The following is a 25,746-nucleotide window of genomic DNA, read 5'->3' as shown; positions in this document are numbered from 1 at the left end:
CATACAAAGAACACTGCCTATGTTAGTCCATTTTGTGATATTTAGGATCTACCCCTGGAGTGTAAGAAACATATTCGCTCCCCTTCCCCTTCTCTTGCTGATCCTTGTCACGCAGCACTAGAGCACGTGAGTCAGGCTGAAATCCCAGTGGCTAGGAGAAAGGGCGGGTGACACAGAGTCTGGAAAATCTTAGCCCAAAGGATGCGTTCCAAGCACGCCGGGGGAAGCTGGAACGAGGCAGGGAACAATTCCGTATTTAAAAATCAAGCTCATAAAACCCCTTTTGATTGAATCTATTTATTTGATTTTGAAAATTAAATGGAGGAGCCATTTAGAAAGCTTCTGGCAGATGGTCTCAGCTGGCAAAATTAATAAAAGAGCAGAGCTGGTATCAAAGCAGGCATCTCTTGTTGCTCAGCTGAGATTTGGCAGGCTTGAAATGCCCATCTATCATCAGGTGTCCCACGGAGAAGGTTGAAAGTAGAGGTTTTCTCCGCACAGACTTTCTCATCATCTGAGCTCAGGGTGCAAACCCCCGTCTTAATTAGAAAAGGGTTTAGTGGTCAGTCCACATCACAAACCCACCGAAACAACTGGCAGTCTCTGCTCAGGCCAGGAATATCAGGCATGGCTGCAGGTCAGGAGTGAGGGGCATTGGCAGGGCTGTGAGGGGCTCAGGACTGGAATAGTGGGTGGGAGGGGGCAGGTGGCAGGTCAGGAGTGAAGGTCTGAGCAGAGGTGGGTGTGGGTGCTTGGAGGGTGCCCGTTGCATTATGCCGGCCTGACGTTATTTCCACTTAAACCCACCCATGAAAAGTGTTAATCTTGGATTAAAATTATATATATATATAAAAAAGAAAAGACCCCCACTCTCCCCCCTCCCCACATACACCTGGGCTGTTCTCTTGGGTGATCACTGCAAGCATCCATTTCCCAGAATCCATCCTGGAGTGATGCCATGACAGCAGAAGGACATTTCTCTTCCCAGTGGCAGAGGCCATCTCCCTAACCAGGCGTCAGTGTGCACAGCAATCCTAGTCACCACCTAAACGCAGGGGCAGGACACCCGCACCAAAACGGTGAGGACAGTTTAGGCTCCCATTCTGTTGGCCTGAGCTCTAAGCCCTGGTCTACACTACAAAATTACTTTGGTATACGTCATTCTCGGGTGTGAATAGTCCATCCCCCTGAGCAACGTAGTGATACTGGACTGAGCGCCAGTGTCGACAGCGCTGCGTCGGTGGGAGAGCTGCGGCCTCTTGCCGAGGTGGATGAGCTATGCCGATGGGAGAAGCTCTCTCCCATTGGCTTAGAGTGTCTTCATTAAAGTGCGACAGCAATGCAGCTGTGCCAGTGCAGCACTTTTAAGTGTAGATCTGCCCTGAGTAACCCTCGTTAGACACACGCTTGCTTCTTTTAATGCCCTGCCCAGGTGTTAGTCCTGTTCATCAGTCTGAGAAGCTCCATCCCTCCATCCTTGATGCTGTCCACTCAAATCTGCCCCTGTCCTGGAACTCGAGCCCCTTGTCCCTCCAGGCTGCCGGTGGCCAGCCGAATGAAGTGGCTTTCCCTTCCCTTGACTTAAGCAAACATGTCCTCATGGTGGAAGCCAATAATGGAAAAGCTCCAGATGTGGGTGCAGGTGGAAACCAGATGGCTTTGTTGCTCTTTGCCTTCCCCTGGACAGCATTAGAAGCCTAAGGAGGCATGGTCAACTTGTAAACATCACTCGGGGAGCAGCTTCATGGAAAAAGTTGTAGACCAGTGGCTTTTGGAGAGTGTTCCAAGAGGGCAGACCGATGCCAAAAGCAGCAAATAATTTACATTGGTGAGCTGGGTGGTCTGGGTCCCCCCGCCCTCGTTTGAATCTGTTCATATTTAGAGGCCATTCTTGACCGTTTGTATTCAGCTAGACTCTACATTCCTCTCGCTTTGTCCTTGGCTGCAGTCGTCTGCATAACGAATGTATTTGAGGATCCAGCCAACGCTGCTGCTGAAATCTATCACCCGCAATGCTTTAGGCCTTACAGTAGCAGGCCACACCGTAGTCATGGGCAAAATTCACTTCACTCCCAATGGGCACCTGAGCTGCCGTGGAGATGTTCCACCGTGATCACCTCTACCTGTCATTGGCAGCTTCCAGGGAAGTCCCACAGCACTGTCAAAAAGTGTCAGGGACGTCTCCTCCAGTGCCCTGGCCGTCATTCCCCATCTTAGTATTATAGGGAGGGAGGGAGAGAAATAGACAGACAGCTAGATGTTGGAAACGGCTGCTATTGCTTCCACAGTCCCTGTGCTGCATGTATCCAACCAAAACTTTGGAGATACGGGTTTGTGAGTCTAATACTGTTTAGTGTAATGAATTCAAATTTCATTTCAATGGGCTGACATGGTAAAAACAATTCCCTTAAGCGAACCTATCAGTGTTGGTGCAGTGTTGTGTCTGGTTTTCACAGACAGACAAAGGGACTTAGGAGCACAAATCCTGCTGGAAAAAATAGAGCCGTATGTTCCTAAACCCCGTAGACACTTTTGAAACACACACCCTCCCTTCATCTCTAACTGGCCCTTTGCAGAGCTTTTACAGGCCGTTACTTGACTCAGTATAGCCTCTGAGATAGGACACTGGGCAGGTACTCAGGACACCTGGGTTCAAATGCTGGCTCTGCTGCTGGGTGACCATGGGCAAGTCACATCATCTCTCTGTGCCTCCGTCTCCCCATCTATAATATGGGGATAATGATACTGACCTCCACTGCAAAGCACTTTCAGATTGAAAGCTGCTAAGAGGGAGGTATTATTGTCTTGTGTATTATTATTTTCATGTAGGTAGCATCACTCATCCCAAACAGTTTGCAGAGAGCTTCAGGGGATCTTTCAGGGTGACTCAGGGTTGATAGGTCCTGAGTTCTATCCATTTGCATAGGTATTCATCTGGGCACCTGTCATGGGCTTTCTGAAGGTCCCATATAAATCTCCCAAGCACTAAATCTATAAATCTATAAATCTCCCAAGCACTAAACTGTACTGAACTCAATTTATTTGCCTAAAAAGGATGGAAGTGTGCCCCCTCAGCTCCCCGGCTAGGCTTTGAAGTGGCATTTCTGAGGGATGGAGGCATATCAGCGTGGGCGGTTAGATCCCTAAGGACCATGATCTTGTCCTCCAACCAAGCTGCCACCTTCTGCAGTGCCATCTGTGTTTGGTGTGAATGTGGCTATGTTAGGAGAACTGCTCCATCCTCTCAAAGCTGGGTCCCTGAGTGAGACCAGCCCGTCGCATCTGCCCTACCAGTTCTTCTGGTGATTTGTACAGCAAGGTGTGAAAGGCCATCTGATAAGGAAGGGAGAAATGGCCAGGATATGATGCCCCGGAGCATCATGTTAGAAACCCAGGTGGGCAGGGCGGCCGCAAGGGGCAGAAAACCAAACCAAACCGGGAAAAGGTGCTTTTACAAGCGGTGGGTTAAGAACATGATTAGCCCGAGCCAGCTGCCTTGCCAGAGCCTTGTGAGAGCTTCACATAGGCAATGGCTGAGAACATTCCTCTGAACTTACTCTTGGGGCTGAATCAGCCCCCAGTGAAAACAGTCTGGATCTTTTGGAAATCACTTACACGGCCAAAGGAAAGTATTTAAAATGCAGCTTCTGGAGACTGCATCCTCAGAAGGAAATAAGCATGAACGGCCCGTATGCTTCCAGGAACAGGGGGTGAATCAGCAGCTTAGGGCAGAAAGTAAAGATAGGACCAGAGGGTTCCCAGTCCATTTATGGTTAGTATGGCAGTAGCATCTTGGCTCCCAGTCATGGACCAGGCCCCTATCGTGCTAGGCGCTGTACAAACACAGAACGGAAAGACAACTCCTGCCCCAAAGAGTTGACAATCTAAGGATAACGCAAAAGGCAGCACATGGATACAGACAGAGGCTGATCACAAGAAACAAAGAGACATTGATGTGCTCTGGGTCTGTTCACCAGGCAGGTTGAAGTCAGGAGGCTTGAAGTGGGGCCCTTGCCTCACTTCTCCTCAATGGCAGCTCTCTGCAAGGTGTCTTACAGTTAGCTCCACATCATAGAGAAGGGCCATAGGTAACCACATCTGGAAAGACTCAGGCACAGGATCAGTGGGCTGATGGCAAATGGCATGGCACGAGTTTGGTGGGTCTCAGCCCAGTTCCCAGGGCACAGATGTCCCTGGCATAAAAACCACCTCCACAATTGGCAGGGTCAGCAGAAAGTCCAAGGGCTGAATGGGACGTAGATACTGAATTCCCTCTTTGCCATAGAGTGGGTCTCTCCCAGGTCAGGATCCAGGCCTCTGGGTGGTAGTGCAGACAGTAAGTGAAACAAGCTTTCCTCTGTGTGCAGATTCCCAGAGTGGGCATGGTTTGGAAGGGGGAGAGCCAGGGTCCTGGCAAGAACCAATGAACAATGCCATATCAGGGGATCATTTGCTGTTGAGCCCATCTCCACTCTGCAAGCCCTGCCCGTCTCCACATCTGCAGGGCCTCTGGGTGTCACTAGGGAGCCTCTGTCCATCTGGCCTCAATTAGTCAAAGTGCTGCATCATCGAAAGGCATGTCTGAAATGCAAAGGCCTATTCATCATGACGGCAGTGTTTCCATGGGGCCGGGGGAGCAGACAGGCAGACCTCGCCCTGCTGGGACAGTATCGCTTGGAGAAAAGAGACCAGATGCCTTTCAGAACAAGGAGGGGAGATTTTGGATGCACAAGAGATATTATGGGTGTGTAGCAGACACTGGTAAAGTGGATAGGGGCCTGGGACCAGTGTGGGGAAGTGAGGTTTAAATGATTGACAGGAGCAAGTTCTTCCTTTCTCCTTCTAGAATTGTGGCTATGCTGCTTCTAGGGGCTCTCTCCTGGCTAGCACAGTGGGCTTGTGCCTAAAGAAGAAGCGAGGGGTGACATGTGGCTTACTGCATGTGCCTTACTTCACAGACCCATATCCCGTTGCTGAAATCCAAACCACTGGGTGCAGTTTGAGGGGACAGTGCTCCCTGCTGACACAGCGAGGAACTCGACAAACGGGAGAGGCGCAGTCGGAAATACAAGCTAGTGAGGCACATGCTGTTACAAGTGCATCCTCTCTGCAAATGACGGGGAGCCATGGGTGTTTGCATGCTAAGGCACGCTCTTTTGGGAGCTTGTAATGACCCTCTGTGGATCACAGGAGCTCCCATCCAGGAGCCTTTTATGGTGACGGGAGCACTGAATGGGTGGCAAAAAAGTATGATGTAAACCAGAACTGATTGTGGTAGCACCAAGTAATGGGCACTTGGCCAGTCCACGGGAGTAATGCCCCCTCCCCCCACCCCCTTCGGATCCCTGGAAGTTAAATAACTGTCTTAATCTAAAATCTATTTCCATGTTCATGGTCAGCCCTGTTGTCTTTTCTGGTGAGGATGCCACCCGACCCATCTCACTGTACCCAGGCACGGCAGCACAGGGTCTGATGGAGACATAGACGTGTGTCTGCGGAGTGCAACCCTGCTTCCCCAAAGGTTACACTGGACATCCAGAACCTGGGGATAAACAGGGGAGTCAGCCAGACAGCTTTGGGAAGGACGTGTTCTCGCATCCCACATTAGCATCCGTCGCTGTAAAGCACTCGCTCCTGTGCCAGCCACCTCTGCGTTGTTCTTAGGGTGGGAAGTGTGCACAGATCCCTTGCGTGGAGCACCGGGTCAGTGGAGCAGGGCTGGGAATCAAACCCCCCTCCCCCATAGGATGGAGAAGACCCCTAAGCCTTTGGGCTCAGCCTGGATTCCAAGAGGAGTCAAGCTCAGATCTTCCCCATAGCTTTGTAAAGTATGACGTTGTCAGGCCAGGCCAGGTAACCCTCCCAGCGCTGCACTTCTGCCTCACCTTGGGGAAAGTTTCACGTTTTCATCTTTTCTTGTTATTTTTTCCTTTTATCTTAGATCCTTTTTGACCAAGCCCAGAGGTCGGTCCGGCAACAGCTGCACAACTTTGTGAAAGAGTGAGTACTAGTTGATTGGGTCCCAGCTGGGGCTCCCTGATGAACTACGGACCCTCTTGTGCCTGTGGTGAAAACAGGATTGCAATGCACTGGCTATGTATATAGTCAAGGCTCTGATTGGAGTGAAGGACACATCCAAGGGAAGGGAACCATGAATCCAATTTGTGCCGTGGGATGGGGTGACCTCTGCTGCTGTTGTGCTGTCATGGGGGAGGCTCCTAGTTCTGGGTGCAAGCCAGGCCCCGCTGAGTTTAAAATGTCAAGCTGGACGTGAAACAAAACCGTAGATCTGAGCATCCCCAAACTGTGTGAAAGTTCAGTTCCAGATCCACACTTTACGAGCTGACTCCTATCACCATACTGGGGCACACTGACCCCCCCAGCTCAAACACCCCCCAAAAGTCCAGATCTGTGCAGCATGGGTCCAACACCACCCCTGGTAGGAAGCCCTTTGAGCCAAGCCTGGTTTGGTCACTGCTGCCACCCCGACTGGATGAGGTGCAGAATTTGCTTAGTCCGTCATCTACATTGATATGGCTTTTAAAGCATAGATCAGTGCCCAGCTGTCTGCCAAAATCCATGCAGGCACTTCCCCCAAGGGCTTCACTTCAGAATCCTGCTGCCTCATTAAATTCTAAGCTTCTCACAGGGACCCGTATCCTCCAAAATCAATCCCCACCTCCCAGGACACCTTTGGTGTGTCCGAGGCAGTAAACGGAGCCTGTAGACGTCTGTGGCACATAAACTTTGCAGGTAGGGGGGACGGGCACTATCTGCCTGCGGAGGAAGCAGGCTTCTCATGGGAGAGATCAGCCAGTCATGCAATCATTGCACCACCACCATCTGAAATCTCGTGAGGACACTGGCACCGTCGAATCCACGCCTGTCTCCTAGCCCCCAGCTGGGTAAGATTTGGAGTCAGCCATCCCCCGGTCCTTATAAAATGGAACGTAACCCCTTCCCCTGCCCTGATGCCACATGGCCAGCTGTTCTTACTCGTCAGTCAGAGGCCCGACTGCCTCGTTCCTTTACACCCGTGCAAAGCGGATGTAAAACACACACACGTGTGTGTGTGTGACAGAGGATATGTTGTAGTTCGGCCACACAGCAGGTGCAAAGTAGAGGAGAATCAGGGCTAGGAATCATCAGGATGTGGAGGGCCTGCAACTTAGCTCAAGTCTATTTCAACCTGCTCTTTCCCTTGGGTGGGGGAAACAGCATCTCTTCTGCCCGTGTAGGCTGTCCTCACCCCCTCCTCTGAGTGCCCGCGCAGCCTGTGGGCAGGTACCAAGTGCAGCGTGAGATCCCAAATCAGCTGAATATAGGTCAGCGAGGCAATGGCGGCCTTCAGCTAAGCGGGAGCTTGTTTCCATGGGAACGGGTAATTGAGTGCGAATCCATCAGCAGCTGTGGATGGTTGGGTGGTGGGGGGACGCACAGTTACCCCCCTCCTGAAGCACTCCCCCCATCTCTGTCTAATCATTTCTCTGATGAGCTCAGATTTAATCTGCTTAAATCCTGGCAGCCGGAAGGGGGAATTTCACCTTCATTTTGGGGCTGTCGCCGCGTCAGTGTATTTGCGTTTTATTCTCCCTTTATCGCGCCCATCAGACCCCCACTGTCACAGGCTTCGGCGCTTTGATCTTCAAATTGCTATTGTTTATTTGAAATTGGTTCTGCAGTTGGGATCATTTTAAAGACCTCCCCCCAGGACCACGTCGGCAGTTTCCTGGCTGTGAAAAGGAAGCAACAGCAGCTATGCCATGTATAGTTTTAAACACATCCTGCAGCTAGCCCTTCTCACCCCTTGACATTGCTGTGTGATTGCACTCAGTGCTGGCTTGACAGCCATGGAGCCTGAAGGCCTCTGTTTATCTCGGGGTCAGGCCCAATATGCACAGTGCCAGGGCAAGTCCTGCCCCACTCATGTGCCTCCGTCTCCACGTGGAGGGGCCAAGCCCTTGGGATGAGAGGAGAGTTCAGTCCTGCTGGCCCTTGCAACCCCCCTAAACCTGTCCCGTGACGCCTGGGTTCAGAAACACTGAACTAGGCAAATATCTAGATGAGTTGATGCACCCCCAGGAAGACCTCTGCATACCCCCAGGGGTGCACATACCCCTGGCTGAGAACCACTGACCTAGGGCATGTTTACATTGCAGCAGGGAACCTGCCTCCTAACCCAGGTAGACAGACACAGGCCAGCTCAAGCAGAGCTAAAAATAGCCGTGTGGACATATCCCTCTGTGGGGGGGAGGGATAGCTAAGTGGTGTGAGCACTGGATTGCTAAACCCAGGGTTGTGAGTTCAATCCTTGAGGGGGCCATTTAGGGATCTGGGGCAAAAATTGGGGATTGGTCCTGCTTTGAGCAGGGGGTTGGACTAGATGACCTCCTGAGGTCCCTTCCAACCCTGATTTCTATGACATTGTGTTATGTGAGTATGCTCCGGCCCACTGCCCTGGATCCATACTTGGGTGGTGAGCCCAGGCTGCAATGTCCACACTGCCAATTTTAGCACACTAGCTCAAGCAGAGCTAGAGCGTGTCCATGGGCTGGAAGGCTCGCTCCAGCTGCGGTGCAGCCGTATACTGAGAGGCGAAATACTTTCAGTCCCGTCACCTAAACCTCAGCCTGGCTCAGCTCTCTGCACACCACCTCCCCCAGAGAGTCCTTGCTAAGTGGGAGCTTTGTTTGTCAGAAGCCTTGTGATGTACTAGGAAAGGGAATGACCTTCTGTGGCCCTCCACCATCCCCAACCTAATATTTTGGCTCTGCGGGCCAGAAATTTCACTCTTCTCTCCTCATCACTCGCCTCCCAGCAGGAACTGAGTGGATCCAGCCTCGTGCGTAATCTGACAGATGCTGGGAAGGAAGCCGTGGAAGGGGCACACTGTTAAGTAGTCAGGGGTTGCAAGAAGCCTCAGCTGAACAGAAATATTGTCCCGAGACAGGGTTGGCAGGAGAATCAGGGGTTTCTTGTAGGTAAATGAGAGGGAAAAACACCAGCCATCTGCGAGCTCTCCAGCTGAAAGACCATCTCCAGTTCCACTTCTCTGTAAAGGCTTGGGCCATCCCCACCCACCCCCTTGCCTGCCTGGTGTGGTGCTGAGGGTGTGCCACATCTTAATTCCCCCCCAGTTGGGGCACCAATAAATTCGCTTTAACAGCCTGGGTCAAGGAGAAGCCAACACACACTCACCAAAGAGCATGTCCCCTTTTAATAAGGTTTCAGGACAGGAGCAATGACAATAGACAGTTCATCAGGACCCTGGTTCAGAGCTCCCCAACTTCAAGTCCACCAAAGCACGTCTCTGGCTGGTTTTCTGCAACCTGAGCAAGACACCACTGCCCATTGCAGCTTGCAGAGCTTCTGCTGCTCTGCTTCCTGTTCCTCTTTAAATAGCCCAGTCCTGGGGTGGGGTGGGGCAAGGCAAGGCTTCCTTGATTACCTACAGGCTGTAGGCTCCAGCCTGCCCCTCCTGCATGCCCTCCCATGGACTCCTACCCGTTTCTAATGCGCATAGACGCTGAAGGGCCAATAGCTCTTTGCAACGCCAGCTATGGGTTGCCTGGCAGGTGACACCCTTGCTGCAAATTAGGAAAAATCGCCTGATTTCCCCATCCCCAACTCAGAAAGCCCCGAGAAATGCTTCCTCTCCTGCCATGCCCCGCTCCGTGCAATGCCAGCAACCCTTCTCCGGCTGCCACACAGCTGGGCCTCTTGTGTCAAATGGGTCCACCTCCTCCACTCTCTGCCGGGTCTCTTGGAAGTCTGTGGCTGGAACCTTAGAGTCCATGTGGCTTATTACCTGTGCAGCTGGGCTGAGGGTGGGGTAAAGAGACAGCAGCCATACTCCCCTCCCTCTCTCCTTTGCTAAGCATCCTGGCGGGAGGGGAAGCCACGCCATTCATTTTTAGCATTGGCTCAGGAGGGAGCTTGTTGGCAGCCATAATAATAGCTGGGTAGAAAGCCTGACGCCAGCTGTTGGGCTGGTGAGAGCCCGTGCCACTTGGCCACACCGAGCCCACTGGCCAGGGCCCAGCAGGGATAATAATAGAGGCCGAGGGGACATTTTTAAGCTCAGGAAGGGATTGTTTTCACGGTGAAGTTTGTGAAATTGAAATTCAGCAGATGAGCGTGTGTGGGTGTGTTTCTGGGTCACAGAGCGAGAGGGAACGGGAGCAGGCCATGTTCGTGCGTGGGTGTCATAGTGAGCCCTTCCAGCGTGAGGGGCAGAGAGGAGTGAAGCTGAGGGCCTGTTGTTCGTCCTTCGAGTTCGAAGAGGACCATGACCTCACGGGTCGGTTTGGTTTCTGCGAACAAGTGAGTGGCTGCTCAGGCCAGCTGAGCAGTCTGTGGTGCCCTGAACAAGAGATGCCGCTGTGGGTTACTTGATTAACAGCGGACATGCGGCTGCTGCGAGATTTATGCTGCTGGCGCTTCTGATCTGCCTCAGACGGTAGCTCCAGTCTCGAGGAGACTCCCATGTTTCCCCTGTATATGCAGAGTCCGTTTCTCCTGGTTTCTATGTCTGTCTTTCTTAAAGCAACAGGGCGGTGAAAACTTTTCGAGAATTAGGAAAAGCTTATAAAGGTTGTTGGGGTGGGGGTGGGGCTGCAGGGGCAGGGGCAGTTATTATGCAGCTATTTGTATTTAATTGACTAGATTTCAAGTTGAAGGTGTTTTTAAGGCCCCTTGGTATTTTTGGCAGGAATCAAAATCCATATCAGGGTAGTTTCCGCTGGTTATAGTATTTTCCTTCACCTCCTGCCCTAAAGAGTTGTGCGGCTGAGCAGTGTGGAACAGGAGCCGTTTTCCAACCCAGAAGTGTCTGCATTCCAGCGATGGGTAAAGTGATTCCTGTGTTTGCAGAGCATTGAAACACAAATGCATTTTGTGTAAGCATCTAATGTGGTGTAATTATTGTAAAAAAGCCAGCATTTCAACGTGGACCATGCTGGGTAATGCCATACCTGAGATGTGTGAGAACACGGAAGTACTTGAACACAAGGTAGTGAGCTTGCCCTGTGCCCAACAGGAGGCAGGGTGGTCCAGGACAAAGGGTATTGGACTGGAACTTAGAAAACCTGGGTTTTAATTACTGGCTCTGCCACTGATTTGCTGTGTGACCTTGGGTGAGTCACTTTGTTTCCTCTCCACCCTTTATCTCTCTGGTAAGCTTTACAGGAAAGGGTCTGTCTCTTACTCTGTGTTTGTACAGCACCTGCCCCAGTGGGGCCCCAGAGTCAGTTGAGGTCTGTAGAGGCTACTAATGATTCATAAAGTTCACTTTATGGATCCAATATCTCTCATCTGGCACACTAAAGAAATAAACGTGCTGGTTACAAGAGTTCAAAAAAGTCTGGGGGGAAAAATAAAACTTCTAATTTTAACACTTCAGATCACCAAACCCAACTGGCAGGCAGGTCAGAAGAGACATGCATATGGGCAAAGTGCACTTGGCTGGGCAGTGAATTTTAAACATGAGAACTGGCTGATTTGTGGTATTTTCATGGCTCCAGTACAGTATTTTTGGTGACATATAATTTGACTGTTTCTTATAGTGCCTGTTATGAAACATCCCAGTCTCGTTGCAAGGCAGCTGGAGAGCATCATTAGGGTTGTGCGGGTTGCTGGGTATTGACCTTGGTGACGCCTCTAACTGCTTTGAAGGGACAGCGCAGTGTTAGTCTCTGCATCCAGAGGGAGATGCTTTGGGTCAGATTCTGATTCTGATTCATTGTTTCATGGAACTTTAAGGCCAGATGGGACCATGAGTGAGACCTCCTGTCTATCACGGGCCATTACATTTCATCCAGATACTCCTAAATGAAGCGCAAAGACTTTAGTTAGACCACGACATTTCAGTCCTCAGGAGACTAAACTGTGGGGCACAGGCACAGAACAGAAGAGACCGAGGTGCCACAAATACCCGAGACCCCCTGCAGTGCCAAGGAATTCATTAGAAGAGATACCCAGATAATCCTAGAAGGCAAACCAGGCCCCATGCGAAAGAGGAAGGCAACCCTCCCCTCCCCTTGCCCCAAGATCCCTGCCAATCTGAGCTGGGGGAAAATTCCTTCCAGCCCCAGATTTGTCAGAGCTGAGTGGGGTCACTGAGTACGGTGTGAGGTCAGGGTCTGGCCATGAGAGAGATCATACACCACCGGGATCCCTGCTGCATTCCAATGCTGATTCCCTTGTGGTCCTGCCTGCCCTGTAATGGTGGTTTCCACCATTTCTTCCCCTTTGGGTTCCAGTGATGTCCGGAAGTTCAAGGAGACGAAGAAACAGTTTGACAAGGTGCGCGAGGACATGGAGATCTCTCTGGTGAAGAATGCGCAGGCCCCGCGGCACAAGCCCCACGAGGTGGAGGAAGCGACGGGCACTTTGACCATCACCAGGAAGTGCTTCCGACACCTGGCCCTGGACTATGTGTTACAGGTGAGGTTCTGGCCCACCAGCTCCATCCAGTCTTCCTGTCATAGAATCAGGCGAGCTCAGGATAAATGCTGATTATCCATCAGCCAAGAGTAGAGGAACCACTGGGTGGGTGGAGGTGAGAAAGGAGGATCTGACATTTGGATTTTAAAAGGCATCTGATTGTGAAATTATCCAGCACTTAACCTGCTGCCTCAAAGAGAATCCCTGGGAAGTTTTTAAAAGCCAGTGCATGATCTGGCGAGACCCAGTCAAAGGTGTTTGGAGCAGACCTGGAATGAAAGGCCATATCTGTACTGAGAGTTTGCCCCAATTTCAGCCACGAGGTAGCCGGGCTGCTGCAACCCCAAGGATAAACAGGAAAGCCACAGTTTGCCCTAAATCCCAAGTCTGCTCTGACCACCCTTTACTTGGCATACTCCAGCCTGTCCATATCAAATGCTTACTTTACCCCTGCTTGAAGGTGGGGTAAGGTCCACAGGTGTACACGTATTGGTGGGGCTGCTATCTCTATAACTGGCATTGATTGCTTGGCAAATTCCCAGGATAGACAAGGCCTAAGGGAGAGCCGGTTTCTCTCAGAAGTCTCTGCCTCTCTGATCTGCAGATCTCTCCAGCAGGGCTTACAAGATGGCATTGTGCAATTAGCCAAAGTAAGAAAGAGAGATAATGCCTCTGAGTGCTTTTCTCCCCTATGTTCTGATTGTGAGTCACAGCCCATTCCTCCTACAGAGAGTTTCCTTAAAGAAAACCTCTGGGCACATGTGTGCGTGTTTGCGTATATATTTGTGCATGCACACACATGTGTGTATACACATTGCTTGAAAAACCGCACCCTAGCTGAAACGGGAAATGTCACAATCATTTTTCATAAAGAAAACTTAAACTAATTCCCTTGATTGAAGCTCCTTTTAGCATTACAGTCTCCTCAAGGAACATAGTTTTTGCCCCTATAATTACCCCTTGCCCACCGCCAAAGCTTCTTTTGTATCGTTTGCAGATTTGATCAGCTGACTTCAGGTTCCTCCTTCCAGGCAATGGGTTTAATAACTGAACAAATTCAGTGCAAATATTGATCCATGTGTCACTCCACTAGCCCTCATTCCCTGCAGCACCAAATTGGGACCATCTGCCAGCACCTTCTGTCTTATCATGAGATAGTCTATGGTGTCGCATCCTACTGATTGCTGAGAATCAGCAGTGGGTGGAAAGGGGATGCTGTCCCTTTAATTTGTAAATTTGCTAACCTTGAGGGATTGTAGCTCTTCGGCTTCTGGGATTTAGAGAGAAATCCAGCTGCGGTTGCTGGCAAGGTCACTAGGGAAAGAAGATCCTGTGTTCTAGGCCAATATCCAATGCTGACGAAGGTAGAAAACACCACTAATGCCATAGGCCGATCCAGTGGGATTTCTCTGCTAGCCCTGCAGGGGGTGGGGGGGGGGACCGATCTAAAGCCATGTGCCCCAAAAGACACAGACAGAGGAACTGGGGCAGGATCCCTTTGCATCTCTTTAGGCTCAGCAACATTAGAGATGGGACAGGGTTAGCATTTTATTTCTTTATATGGACATGCTGGGGCCCTTGACATAACTTCAATCTGCACCCTAAGTGCGGCTGTTTTACCAATCTCTGTCCCCTTCCGACAATTCCCCTTCCCTATTTCAAAGGTCTCGGAAACAAGAGGAGTCCTGCTCAGAGGATGTAAAGGGGTTGGCCTGCAATGCAGAATCTGGCTCAGCCTTTTTTGGCTAATGTGCCTCTCACCTTGCCCAAGGATGCAATGTGCCTTGGGGAAAAGCAGATTCCAGCCTCTCAGCTCTCTGATTTATCACAGCAGCCAAATATCTGTCAGTGAGATGATCAAGGAAAGTTGGAGTTAAATTAGTTAACTACTGTGCAAATCTGCCAAAGTCCCTCCCCCTCACTCCCCCCCCCCCGCCCCCAAAATTGATTGCATGAATCAGTTACTTGAAGTAACTGGGTATTTTTAACTGCCAGATTAATTTGTTTTTACCAGTATGCATTTGTGTGGCCTAGGCGTGCCATCTAGTGGCTGGTTTGGTTTATTTATTGGAATGTCTAGATGAGACCAAACAATTAACAGAAGCCTCCATGGTGGGAGAAAGAGATCTGGAAAAAAGATACCTTTTGGCCTCATGCAGATGCCAGGAAACAGTCCTAGCAAGGCCACGACTGACATGTCTTAATCCTTACGGCTTGGCACTTCTGCTAGCACCAGACCATAGCTGCAAAGACACAGCGCTCATTTCCTGGACCAACAGCCTGGGAAAAGCAGGAAGCCTGCCCCTCCCGCTTCCACCCGAAACTATTTCCATTTATCACAAAACAGACTTTGGCCACAGGCCCAAAATTTGCATGAAGGAACTTTGCTTTTATGAATATTTGCACACACAAAAATGAGTCCAAAAGGGGCTCAGACCCAGAGAATTGCAATTCAGGGCCAGGTTCTCCAGTGTGATCTGGCACCTTTGCATTCCTCAGGTGGTGCATAGAGGCCAGATTCTGATTGTAAATGGCCATGGAGTTCCCCTGGTGGAGTGGAACCACCCCGCCCCCGATTTGGCTCCCATCCATCCCCTATCCCCATCCTGGCTGTGGAAGGGAGGAGGGGGAAGGTTGTGGGGCAGGCTTGGGATGTGTCTGAGTCGAGTTCCTCTACATGATACTCGCTGGTATAAAGCCCTCTGGATAGCTGTAGCAGAAGATGGGACATGGCTGAGGAGGAATTGGGAGGCAGGTTCTGCCAAACGCAGACACACTCCATCCCCCGTGCCCAGCAGAGCTCAGACATGGGCGAGAATCGAGCCCTCGGTTCCTGATCCAGGAAAGCGTTTGCCTGTAACTTTCGCTCCACTCTCGTCTCAGCTACTCCAAGTGGAGCATGGCTGGAGCTAATTGGTGCCACATTTATAAATGAGATACTGACACACCGGGACCTGTTTTGCAGCTGTCATGGTAACATATTGTTCGTGACACCGACAGCTGAAGCCCCATAGAAATCTTCTGCTACATTTGACAGTCTCTCTAGTGCTAATTACAGCACTTGTAAGGCTTCCCAGATGGGATCCATGGGAAAGGTATTATGTAACTGCACACGATTCATTTTTTATTTTTAAGGCGTCACCATCTCTTCTGCAGCCTCTTACTTTTCATTTCCCTTTAATGTTTTATAAATCTCAGAAGCATTTTTCATCTCCTGACCTGTGGTCCATGACCAGAGCTGACAAGAATGTACTGGTCCTGAGAGCGTTTGCACTGGTTCACCAACCAAACCGCTTTGCAGCAGTCTCGCCCACCTGATTTTGGCATCTGTTATCTCATGAACCACTAGTGCTCACTAATGGACCTAGACACAGATGCTAGGGTGGATTTATGGCTCTTACAGTGTACCTGGCAGCCAATTCACCAAGCGTCCTCTACTATTCTGGTCCTTGTGCCTTTCTTGGGCAAAAGCTGCTGGTTGCTTCAAAAGGTGCTGTGATTTTGCGATTCAATTAATTAGGGGTTAAGATGAGAGCCCACCAAACTCTCTGTATTGGTGACATATGGCAGGTCTCCAGAAATAAAAGGACAGCACAGGAATCTGCTGCATCATGCCCTGTCTTTTATAATGGGGATTCAAGCTGGGATTTGCCTGGTCAAAGTTGCACGTAGCAGGCTGAGAGATGTTGGAACGTGCTTTTGAACCGCACTGCTCAGCACCTGCTGAAGGAGCACCAGAACGGAGGCGCTTTAGCACCAACACCGACTGTGTTTTGCAGAGAGGTGTTATGACAGCCGCAGAGTACATTTCAGCCTCACTAGATGGTGCCGTCGTGCTTCTCTGACCACGGAAATATGGCGCTAGACTAAGGACTGAGTGTGTGACTGAAGGCCCCTTCTTTCATCCTTAGAAGTGACCACAGACCACAGGAGATCAGAGGCAGACTGGGGGCCACGCAGTGGAAGTTTGCACAGCAGCTGCCGGTGCTCTGAGGATAACTTCGGTTTCCAGGGCTGTCAGGCAACTGATGCCTTTCCTGAGCGCCAAAGTCATGGAACTGGTTTCCTTTGTAAATGACAATGGGTTATTTTAGGAACAAGGTCCCCGTGCTCAGGTACCGTGGGTGCGGATTACGTGGCCAGCTGAGCTATGGCGAACGCGTAGCCCTGAGCCAACACAGATTGTACTGACACCACTCGATCTAGCAGCTAGGAGGAAGCAAAGCAGTAGCCCACCAGATGTTAAATGTGCATCGACATCACAGGCACCAAGTATTGATTAGTCTCCTGGGGCCAGCCTAGCTATTCCGGTGATCTGCAGTAACACAAAGGGGGCAGCATCTTCAAATGCACCTATGTCCCTTAGGAGCCTAAGTCTGAAAATTTGACCCAGGGACTTTAATTTTTACCCAGAAATCTCTACATCTCCGAGTGGGCCAGTCAGACGCCAAGTACCGCTACCTGCTTAGGGTTGTTGCAGTGGGTGCGGCTTGCTAAGTCTAGCCCATGGGCTGCTGCAGCTGAGTCTCTTGTCTTGATTCCCTCACAGATCAATGTCCTCCAGGCCAAGAAGAAGTTTGAAATACTGGATGCGGTAAGGATGCCGTTCAGTTTCCCCTGCTGTCCCCTGGTGACTCAGTAGACTGTTTCAGAGGAGCAGCCGTGTTAGTCTGTATTCGCAAAAAGGAACAGGAGGACTTGTGGCACCTGAGAGACGAACACATTTATTTGAGCATAAGCTTTCGTGGGCTACAGCTCACTTCATCGGAATGCATCACGGAAGCTTATGCTCAAATAAATTTGTTCGTCTCTAAGGTGCCACAAGTCCTCCTGTTCTTTCAGTAGCGTTGCACGCTCCGTTTCGCCCAGGCAGATACACGTCCACACGCGCCCCCGGCACTGAGATCGTGTGTGACACAGGCAGGAAGGCCGATGTGGGCTGCAGGGTTCTGGCACAATAGCGCACCACAAAGAAACAAAAAAAATCCCTCGGCGCTCTGGAAGGGCGAGGGCTGTCAGAGAGGAGTGACAGTGACACTGTGGAAAAGGCACCATTGTCACTATGTGGGGCGGGATGGGGGGGGATACCTGCAAGCTTAGTAAGATTAGAGGGAGGAGGAATGGTGAGAGAGAGAGGGCACAGAGGAAGAGCGAGAAGGTGGAAAAAGAGGATGTGTTGATGTCTGCAGAGAGAGGTGATGTAGCTGAGCCTGAGAAGGAGATATGCATGGTCTAGAAATGATATACTCTACCTTGGTACATATATGGCCACCATCCCCATAACGTCTGAGCACCTCACAGATGGTGCGTGTGGCCTCAGAGCACCCCGTAGAGGCAGTGCCATATTCTTATTCCCATTTTACAGAGGCGGAGAGAGATCAAGTGACTTGTCCAGGGTCACGCAGGGAGCTGGTGACAGAGCCAGGAATAGAACCTAGATCTCCTGAGTCCCAACCCAGGGCCTGGTCAGTCACAAGAGCTGTAGTTCCATGTAGTTCTATGAGGTGGGTCGCTCCTTCGCCATCATCAGCATGTAGGAGAGCTCCCGCAGGCTAGCGTTATCCCGGGTGTCACCCGACAGAAGGCATTGGAGTGACACGGGGGATTCGTTTGGCCCTGGCAGAGGGAGGGGCTCCGAGAGAGCTCTTTTAGAGAGGATTGTGTCTGCTCAGGCTGTTTTCCTAGACCAGCACTGAGGCTGATATTCTACTGGGGCGAGAGGGTGCCCTGCATAATCTCCCCTCTCCTCCCCTCCCCATGGCTCTGCTCCTGTTCTGACCGTGTGCCTTGTTTCCCATCCCCAGATGCTGTCCTTCATGCATGCCCAGTACACCTTTTTCCAGCAGGGCTACAGCCTCCTTCATGAACTTGATCCCTACATGAAGAAGCTAGCCACCGAGGTGAGGGATTGGGGCGAGGGGGTGATTGGTTCAGTTTGCCATTTCCCTGTGGTGATCCCTTCACCATGAAAGCCTTGAGCATCGAGACGGAAATGCTCGGAAACCTGTCTTTGCCAGGAACATGGCCGGCATGGGGATTTGGGAGCTCAGCCGTAATTAGACAAGTTGGCTCTTTCTGGGCATCTCCTGCTCACTGGACCAAGCAAAATCCCCTATGGTCCATCTGGGACTGGGCCGCCTTCCCAGGCACAAGGCATCCTGGTTGTTTTTTTGTTTTTGTTTTTGTTTTTGTATTGCATCTTTCTTGCCAAAGTTTAGGGCCTGGGCTGGAGACGTTCCCTCCAGATTCCTGATCAGATTCTAGCCCTGGTCTTATACTGAGCCCAGTGCATGCTGGGGAAGGAGTTGGGAGTTCACAGGGTGGTGGGCATGCCCAGGTGGTGCAGACAGGAGCGTGAAAGCTCATAGTGATGTGCTTCAGGATAATCTTTGTGCTTTGGTCTAAGGAGCTCCCTGTAACCAGGGCGGTGACAGAGCATCACCCCAAATCCCATGTCCTGGGAGGAGGTCCCGGGGTGGAAAGTTAACTGCTGCACCAGCCCACAGCACCCACCCAAACGCAGCCTCACTGGACCCGGGGAAACTCACGTCCCTCCCCAGGACGTAGGCCACTGGCAAGACTGGCGTGAGCCCAGAGGAGGGGAAGTGGGAGAGATGGCTGGGGGCCCGGTAATGGGAACCATCTCACTGAATTTTCCTTCCGGTTTTCTCCTCCCTGTCTTCAGCTAGACCAGCTGGTGATCGACTCGGCCGTGGAGAAGAGGGAGATGGAGCACAAGCATGCACTGATACAGCAGAGGGTGAGTCCCAGGGGGCTGCAGGCTGGCATGAGAGGACATCACTCTCCGTCAGCACGGAGAGCTGAGTGGTTAGTGGCACCTCAGCCTCCCAGCAAGGGGACTGCTGCGGGAGAAGCTAGCGATGGGAGTGTAATGGCCCTGCAGCTGGGTTACACACCATGCGGCAGTTAAACCTTTCTGCCGTCCTGTGCCAGAGCTGGGTTTGGATGCAGCTGCAGGGGGGTCCCTTCCCAGCTAGCACTATTCTGGTTTACAGAATGGGAGTGCCATCTAGTGTTTGGAGCTGAAGTGATCAGCAGTCAGGACTCCTGGGTTCTGGGCCCACTCTACCCCAGGGCAAATATTTCACCTACCTCGGTTTCCCCCTGCGTGTGATGCTTCTCTACCTCCCTAGGTGGTTGTGAGGCTTAATTGGTTAATGTCTGTGAAGCACTTTGAGGTTCTCGCGCACAGGGAACCATTCCTGGAGCATGTTATTGTCATGAGTCCACACATAAAAACAGTGTCGTGTAAGGCCGGGATATCGCTCTGGGAAGCCAGGTTTGGCTTGGCGAGCAGTTAGAGCAGCCCAGCAGCTCTCCCATTCTCCCTCCCTCGTCTCATCCATTCCCTCTCTTTTCCCTTCTCCCCATCCTGCACTCACAAGCCGGACAAAGCGTCTGGCGAGCCCCAGCGTCTGCAGCTGCCATGGTGGCAGCACATCCCTCCCGAAATTTGTCTGTCTGCTCTCACATCTGTCCGGCCGGCTTCCCCTCCACCTTTCTCCAGCACGCCTGACTGCCCCAGCTCCACCAGATGGTCAGCGCCCCCTTTTAACTCCGCCAGCAGATGGAGGGATGGATGGAGCCATTTGCTCCCTGGGGGCTGGGCTGGCTAAAGGGCCATTTCTTCATTCACATGGAGATCCCCCTACCCCCCCCAGTTAGGTTAATGGGTTGTGAGGGAGAAGAGGAGGGAAATGCACCTCTCTTCCCCATATCTCACTTCCCTCCCACAGAACGAATTCCCAGCTACCAGGGTACAAGAGGCCCTGCCTGCTTTCTGATTAGAGATCTCTGCATCCCTCCCCAAAGCGGCAGAGCAAAGCTATTTAAACTGAGGTCCAATAGACAGGTACAGGTGGTGAAGAGACCAAACTGCCTTTCGCTACATGATTAGATAGATAGATAGATAGATAATGTCTGGGTATGGTTAGATGAGCAGACCGAGGCGTACATATGGGGATGGATGGATGTCCCTTCGGCATGGACATTATTAGATATAAGGAAGGATCCTCTTTCTTCTTTGAAGAGTCATGTTCTGCCCTTTCCTAGCACCCTCCGTCTGAGGCTCTCCAACGGCTTCACAAATATAAATCAGTTATGCCTGACAAAGCCTCTCTGATACATCAGTACTAGTCAGCCAATGCTGAAGCTAGGTAAACTGAAATACAGAGAGGTGAAGTGACTTCCCCAAGGTCAAGCATTGAGGGTGCATCTTCATGGCAAGCAGAAACCCAGAGCGAGTCTCAGAGCCCCGGTCTCCAGTCGTGGGCTCGCACTATAGCCATAAATATATCTGTGTATACGTCTGGACTCGGGCTGGCCCTATGTTAACATGAACTTGGTACCTTTTAGTTCACACTAGCAGCATCTACGGCGGTGGAGGGGAGTTACAGTGTAGCCCTTTGGTGTGCGCAGCAGTTCACATCCCTGTAATCTGAACTTCGGGGCCGTTAGAGAAGCCTTGAGAATCAGCCCCCAAGAGTTTATCTGAGGAATTTTATCCCTTCCTTGTCGAATCACTTATTCATAAATAAATTTTGCCTGCTCTTTAGGTGGTCAGAGAATATCCATCAAATAAATGAGGTCTGATTTCTTTTTCACCATGATTTATTCACAAATAATTTTTCCCCTGTCTGCTTGTTGTTTGCCCGTAACAAAGAGATTGTTAATAGTGTTTCCACTTGATTGTCTCCTGCCTGGTTTATAATCGCAATAGTGACCATGGCCCGTGGTGCTCCTGAGTGAAAAATGGAGAGATACTTCCCAGGCTATCAAGTCTCCTGATTCCTCTGGCTCTAAACACTCCCATTCTGTAAACCAGCCAGTTACTAACCCCTGGAATATGCCCTGTGCCTTGACCATTATTACTTAAAGGAAACCTCCTCTCTAATGAGCCCCAAACCAGATTTTTTTCCTTCTCCATCAAGAAGGCAGCTGCGGGGTGGGTAACTTCACCAGTAAGAGGAGAATATTTTGGGGAAAATTTTGGTGCTCCAGTAGAACCTTGATTTTACGGCCACCAGTCTTTCGCACAACCAGTTATATGAACCATTTTTCCCGATGGAAAAGAAAAAAAATTCACATAACAAAAGCGATATCGATGATGAGTAAGTTGACATCCCTTCATCTACTAACAAGCCAAAGGAAAGAATGCCTATGGCTGAATCAACAGCCCATGTCACGCAGTGTGGATCCCCTTAGATCTCCGTGGGAGAAGTGGTTCAGTACTGATGAAAAGGGAAGAGTGAATTACCAACACCACTTCCTGTGTTTTCCTTGGACAACCACCTCAGATGATCCTTCTTTAGCTTCTAAGATATGCTAAGACCACAGTCCTACGGGGCATGGCTTCAGAAACAATTATGCCACCTGTGTCAAAAGTATCTCAGTGCCGGGAGCATGAGAAACAGGGCAGATATGGAGTTTGGGCCCATCCCCAGCTAGCAGGGCTACAGGATCCTTGTAGAAACACCCTAGGATCTTTTCATACAACAAAGCTGCAGTTTCCCATGCAATATTAACACTAAGACTCTTGCTGAGTTGCGGCGGGAGGTCAGTGGAGTCTGCTTAAATCTCCTCCCTGGGGCCTAAGTAGGTTGCTTAGCTTGCACGTCCTGTGGATGTCTGAAAGGAAATGCCCAGCTGAGACCCAGGCAAAGCCCAATATTGATTTCATCCTCATGAGCGAGGAAGTGGATTGACAGGCTGGGAGAGGAGAGGGCAGTTCGGTCGTCTGCACAGCGGCCGCTGGGGAGGAGGAGATGGATTCCAGTGTTTTGCTGCCAAAGCAAAGTCCAGGCTCTGCACAGAGAGGCATGTTGCGTTTCTCATGCCCGTCCCAGAGCAGGACTGACGGGAAAGGATTCACATGCACCATGCATTTAAAAAGATGCAGAGCCCAACTCTGCTCCACTGGATCAATGCATTCGGCTACCCTGCCTTGGCATGACACCTAGTGACAAAGGTGTGCCACAGTCCACTTCTGCTGACACCACTGCAAATCCAGAGTAACTCACCTGGAGTCATGGGGGTGGGGGCAAACCCTCAGCCGGTTACATTGGCATACCTCTATTTGCTTCAGGGGAGCTGTCCAGTAGCTGAGAGTGGGGCACTGGGTGTTGCAGCTGGATGAGTTCTTGACTCTGGACCCACAAACTGTGGATTCAAATCTAACCCCCAGAGTTGGATAACAAACTCCCAGTGCAGTAGCAGGGGAAGGGTGTCGGTCTGCATGATCAGGGATGAGATGCTAAACTGAGGTCTTCTTTGGCAGAAATTAAAGATCCCCTTGCAATGCTTGTGAATCGTAAGGGAAAACCCAGGAGTCTGGCCCCTACATCCCCTCCTTTGCTAACACGGATTCTAACATGGCCTGATGCCGAGTATATACCGGTTGCTGCACTGACAGCATCTAACTCGTTAGTCTGTACAGCTATGGAAGACCAAATCAAATGCTGTTCCCTTGTGCTATTGCTGGACATTCAGGAAGCACATTGCTGGACATTCATAGAAAGCAGCTGCAGTGCTGTCTTCTCAGTTTGCAAACCCAGAACTACACACACACATTCCCATGGGCCCACAGTGTCAGATCTGCCATGCACATCAGGCATTGAGATGTTTGGCTCCCTGACCCTGGTATGTAGCTACTGCTTGTGTGCAGAAATACAAGATTTGGAGGGGCACAGAAATTGCATGGATAATTCTGGGCCTACCGGTGCATCTGGAAAACATGGTCGCTACGCCTTGAGAAGCTTCGCTGGGGGTTGATTTTGCACTTGATCACTAGGGAAATGTTAAGTAATGTGCCTTTTTTTCTTCTTTTTTCTCTCATCACCCATCACTGACGTGCCCCCTCCAGACCCTCCTGCAGGTGAGTACAGCCACATTGCTGTGTGGTGTCTTTTGAGAGATTGGTTCTTCCCTTTTATGAGCTAAATTTATTGGACGGAGTTGCACTTGACTACACTTGAACTCCAGTGAGCCCTGCTTTTAGATCTACACTGGCAATGGGATGGATCCTGGATGGATCCTTTAGTGCACTAGCCTGTCGTCTCTGGAGAACTAATTCCCAAACACAGTTGTAAGGGAGTTTGGTGGTTTCATCCTAATCCCTATTAGATTTTCCTTCACATAACAAAACTACCATGCTATATCCCAGATGCCTGGCAGTCTTGACTCAAGAGAGGCCCAGTTCTGGAACTGCAGGGGTTCCGTGGATTGGGACTGAAGTGTGTTGACCAAGCAGTGGAAGTAGAATAGCAAGAAATTCTGCAATTGAAGATGGATGGGCCAGATTTTGGAAAGCATTCATGTGCCTGAAGATGCAAGTAGGCACCTTGGGGGGGTTTTCAATAGGTCCTAGGTGCCTAACTGCCATTGAAATCCTACATGCTTTTGAAGACCCCTCTGCGTGCCTATCCCCATCTGCATCTGTAGGCACCTAAGTACTTTACAAAATTCTGGCCAAAAGTGCATTGGCAGAGCCCTGAAAGGGCCCAGGACCCGCAGAAGAGGGAGCGCTGCGGGTCAGGAATGAGATGCATTGGCAGAGCCCTGAAAGGGCCCAGGACCCGCAGAAGAGGGAGCGCTGCGGGTCAGGAATGAGACGCATTTGCAGAGCTGTGGGCCTGGAATAGCTGGGGCTTTTATAACTGAGCAATGAGGTGCAAGGGGCCTTGGGACTGGAATGGGGGGTGGTGGTGCTCATCAGGTCTGAGGTACGGGGTGGAGCTGTGTGGGCAAAGCTTGCCCGGTGCAGACCCACACTCTCCTTGGGTCCAACCAATGCGCCTCTGTCCCTGGCTTTGATGAGCATGGAATGTTAGGAGCATGGGATAAAGGAGCAAGTCGACTGGGCCATGCTCTGCTCACCAGGGCTTGGGTTGCTGTTTCTCAGCACCATGGACACTTCCTCCTGTTCCTTTCACCTTGCCCTGTGTTTCCGGGTGGAAAACCAGAGGCTAAGCATTTGTTAACTGCAGTGCGGCCATGGCTATATATCTTATTCCCACGGAGTAGAAGAACACTCTCAGGCGTGGAATTCAACAGATAGGAAGCCATTGCTGAATCGACTGTGAATTGACAGAATGATAAACGGAGTCTTTCCCCCTTCTCCCTGCTCCACGGATCACTTAGCCACAGCTGCTGCACTGTAGCTCCATTGCATAAACCTGTTTACTTTAGCTTTATTGACACGGGTCAGGAACTGTTCTGCAAACTGCCAGATGGGACAGCATGGGAGACAGGAGCTAGTTAATCTGCTGTCTGTTTTCTTGGAGCTCAGCAGTTCTTCAATACCTGCTCCCTTTCCCTACAACCAAGCATTAAGGTACTTGGGGAGGATGTCTGATGGGGCCCTCTTTGGTTTGGTACCAATGTGCGGCCATATGTAATAGGGGTTATGATTATGCACTGCCGGGGCGCACCTCAGCTTGTTAGCCAGGAAGGACATGAAGGTACAAGCGCTACATCTCAGTCAGATCCGCGTCAGCTCAGCCGTGGGATCCCTACCTCCGCTGTACATAGCTGAGAGTGAAAGTCCACTGCTGAGCAGAGGCTGCCAGTCAGCTTGGTCCCGGACGCTGCGTCTCCTGTTGCTCAGGCTTCACTCATGGCAGAGAGTGTGTCCTGCTGTCTGCAGTCTGAGGTGTCCAGTCCATTGGACAGCAGCTCATTCTACCTCCTGGGTGTAGACAGATGAGCTATTGAAGCTTTTCTATTCTGATCCATTTAGGTCCTTTCCCACAGGAGATGACAACAGTGAGGCCACGGAATTAGGACCCTTTTCTGATGAGATTAGGTAACTGGCTTCAAAGCGAGATAATCTGCAATTGAACGGCTGAATAGCAAAGCAAAGGCAAAATCCCGAGAGAGGGCGAGTCTGAGAACTCGATTTAATCCACTGCGTGGTTTCCAAATTGTGTAGGCTTTCACTAGGAAGCTTGTTGGCTGATGGCCTATGAGAGCTAGTCATTCTCTCCAGGCCAATAGCTAAGAACCCCACAAGCTACACCCCACCAGGAGTCCTTCAGCACCAGCAGAAGATGGGACAACTGGTAACACAAACCACTAGGAGAAATATCAGGTTTTGCACAGATACAATTTAGAAGCATCCAAATTAGAACCCTCAGATCCAGGTATTCAGCTGAGTCCCTTCACTATAATGGGCTGAACCAAAACCCCAGATCCAAACATGCCCCAACTCCCAGGAAAGTTGGGAACTGGATTTAAGATGTGCAGCTCCGGCTTCTGTCTCATTTCAACCTGAAACCAGGCAAA

The 25,746-nt window shown here is 50.8% G+C and overlaps 1 protein-coding gene across 1 annotated transcript in view; it reads left to right on the top strand.

Annotated features, from left to right (window-relative positions):
- The window catches only part of ACAP3 (ArfGAP with coiled-coil, ankyrin repeat and PH domains 3), a 158,851-nt gene that overhangs the window by 87,801 nt on the left and 45,304 nt on the right, over positions 1-25,746 (top strand). The window contains exons 5-10 of the mRNA XM_074933909.1: positions 5,942-6,000; positions 12,261-12,444; positions 16,994-17,038; positions 18,249-18,344; positions 19,130-19,204; positions 23,327-23,338. Coding sequence (XP_074790010.1) covers positions 5,942-6,000; positions 12,261-12,444; positions 16,994-17,038; positions 18,249-18,344; positions 19,130-19,204; positions 23,327-23,338 — 471 coding nt within the window. The remainder of the gene's footprint in view (positions 1-5,941; positions 6,001-12,260; positions 12,445-16,993; positions 17,039-18,248; positions 18,345-19,129; positions 19,205-23,326; positions 23,339-25,746) is intronic.

Source organism: Natator depressus, chromosome 18 (assembly GCF_965152275.1).
Source record: "Natator depressus isolate rNatDep1 chromosome 18, rNatDep2.hap1, whole genome shotgun sequence".
In the NCBI taxonomy this organism is placed as follows: Eukaryota; Metazoa; Chordata; order Testudines; family Cheloniidae; genus Natator; species Natator depressus.
The sequence above is the reverse complement of the archived record's forward strand: the minus strand, read 5'-3'. Positions and strand labels throughout refer to the sequence as shown.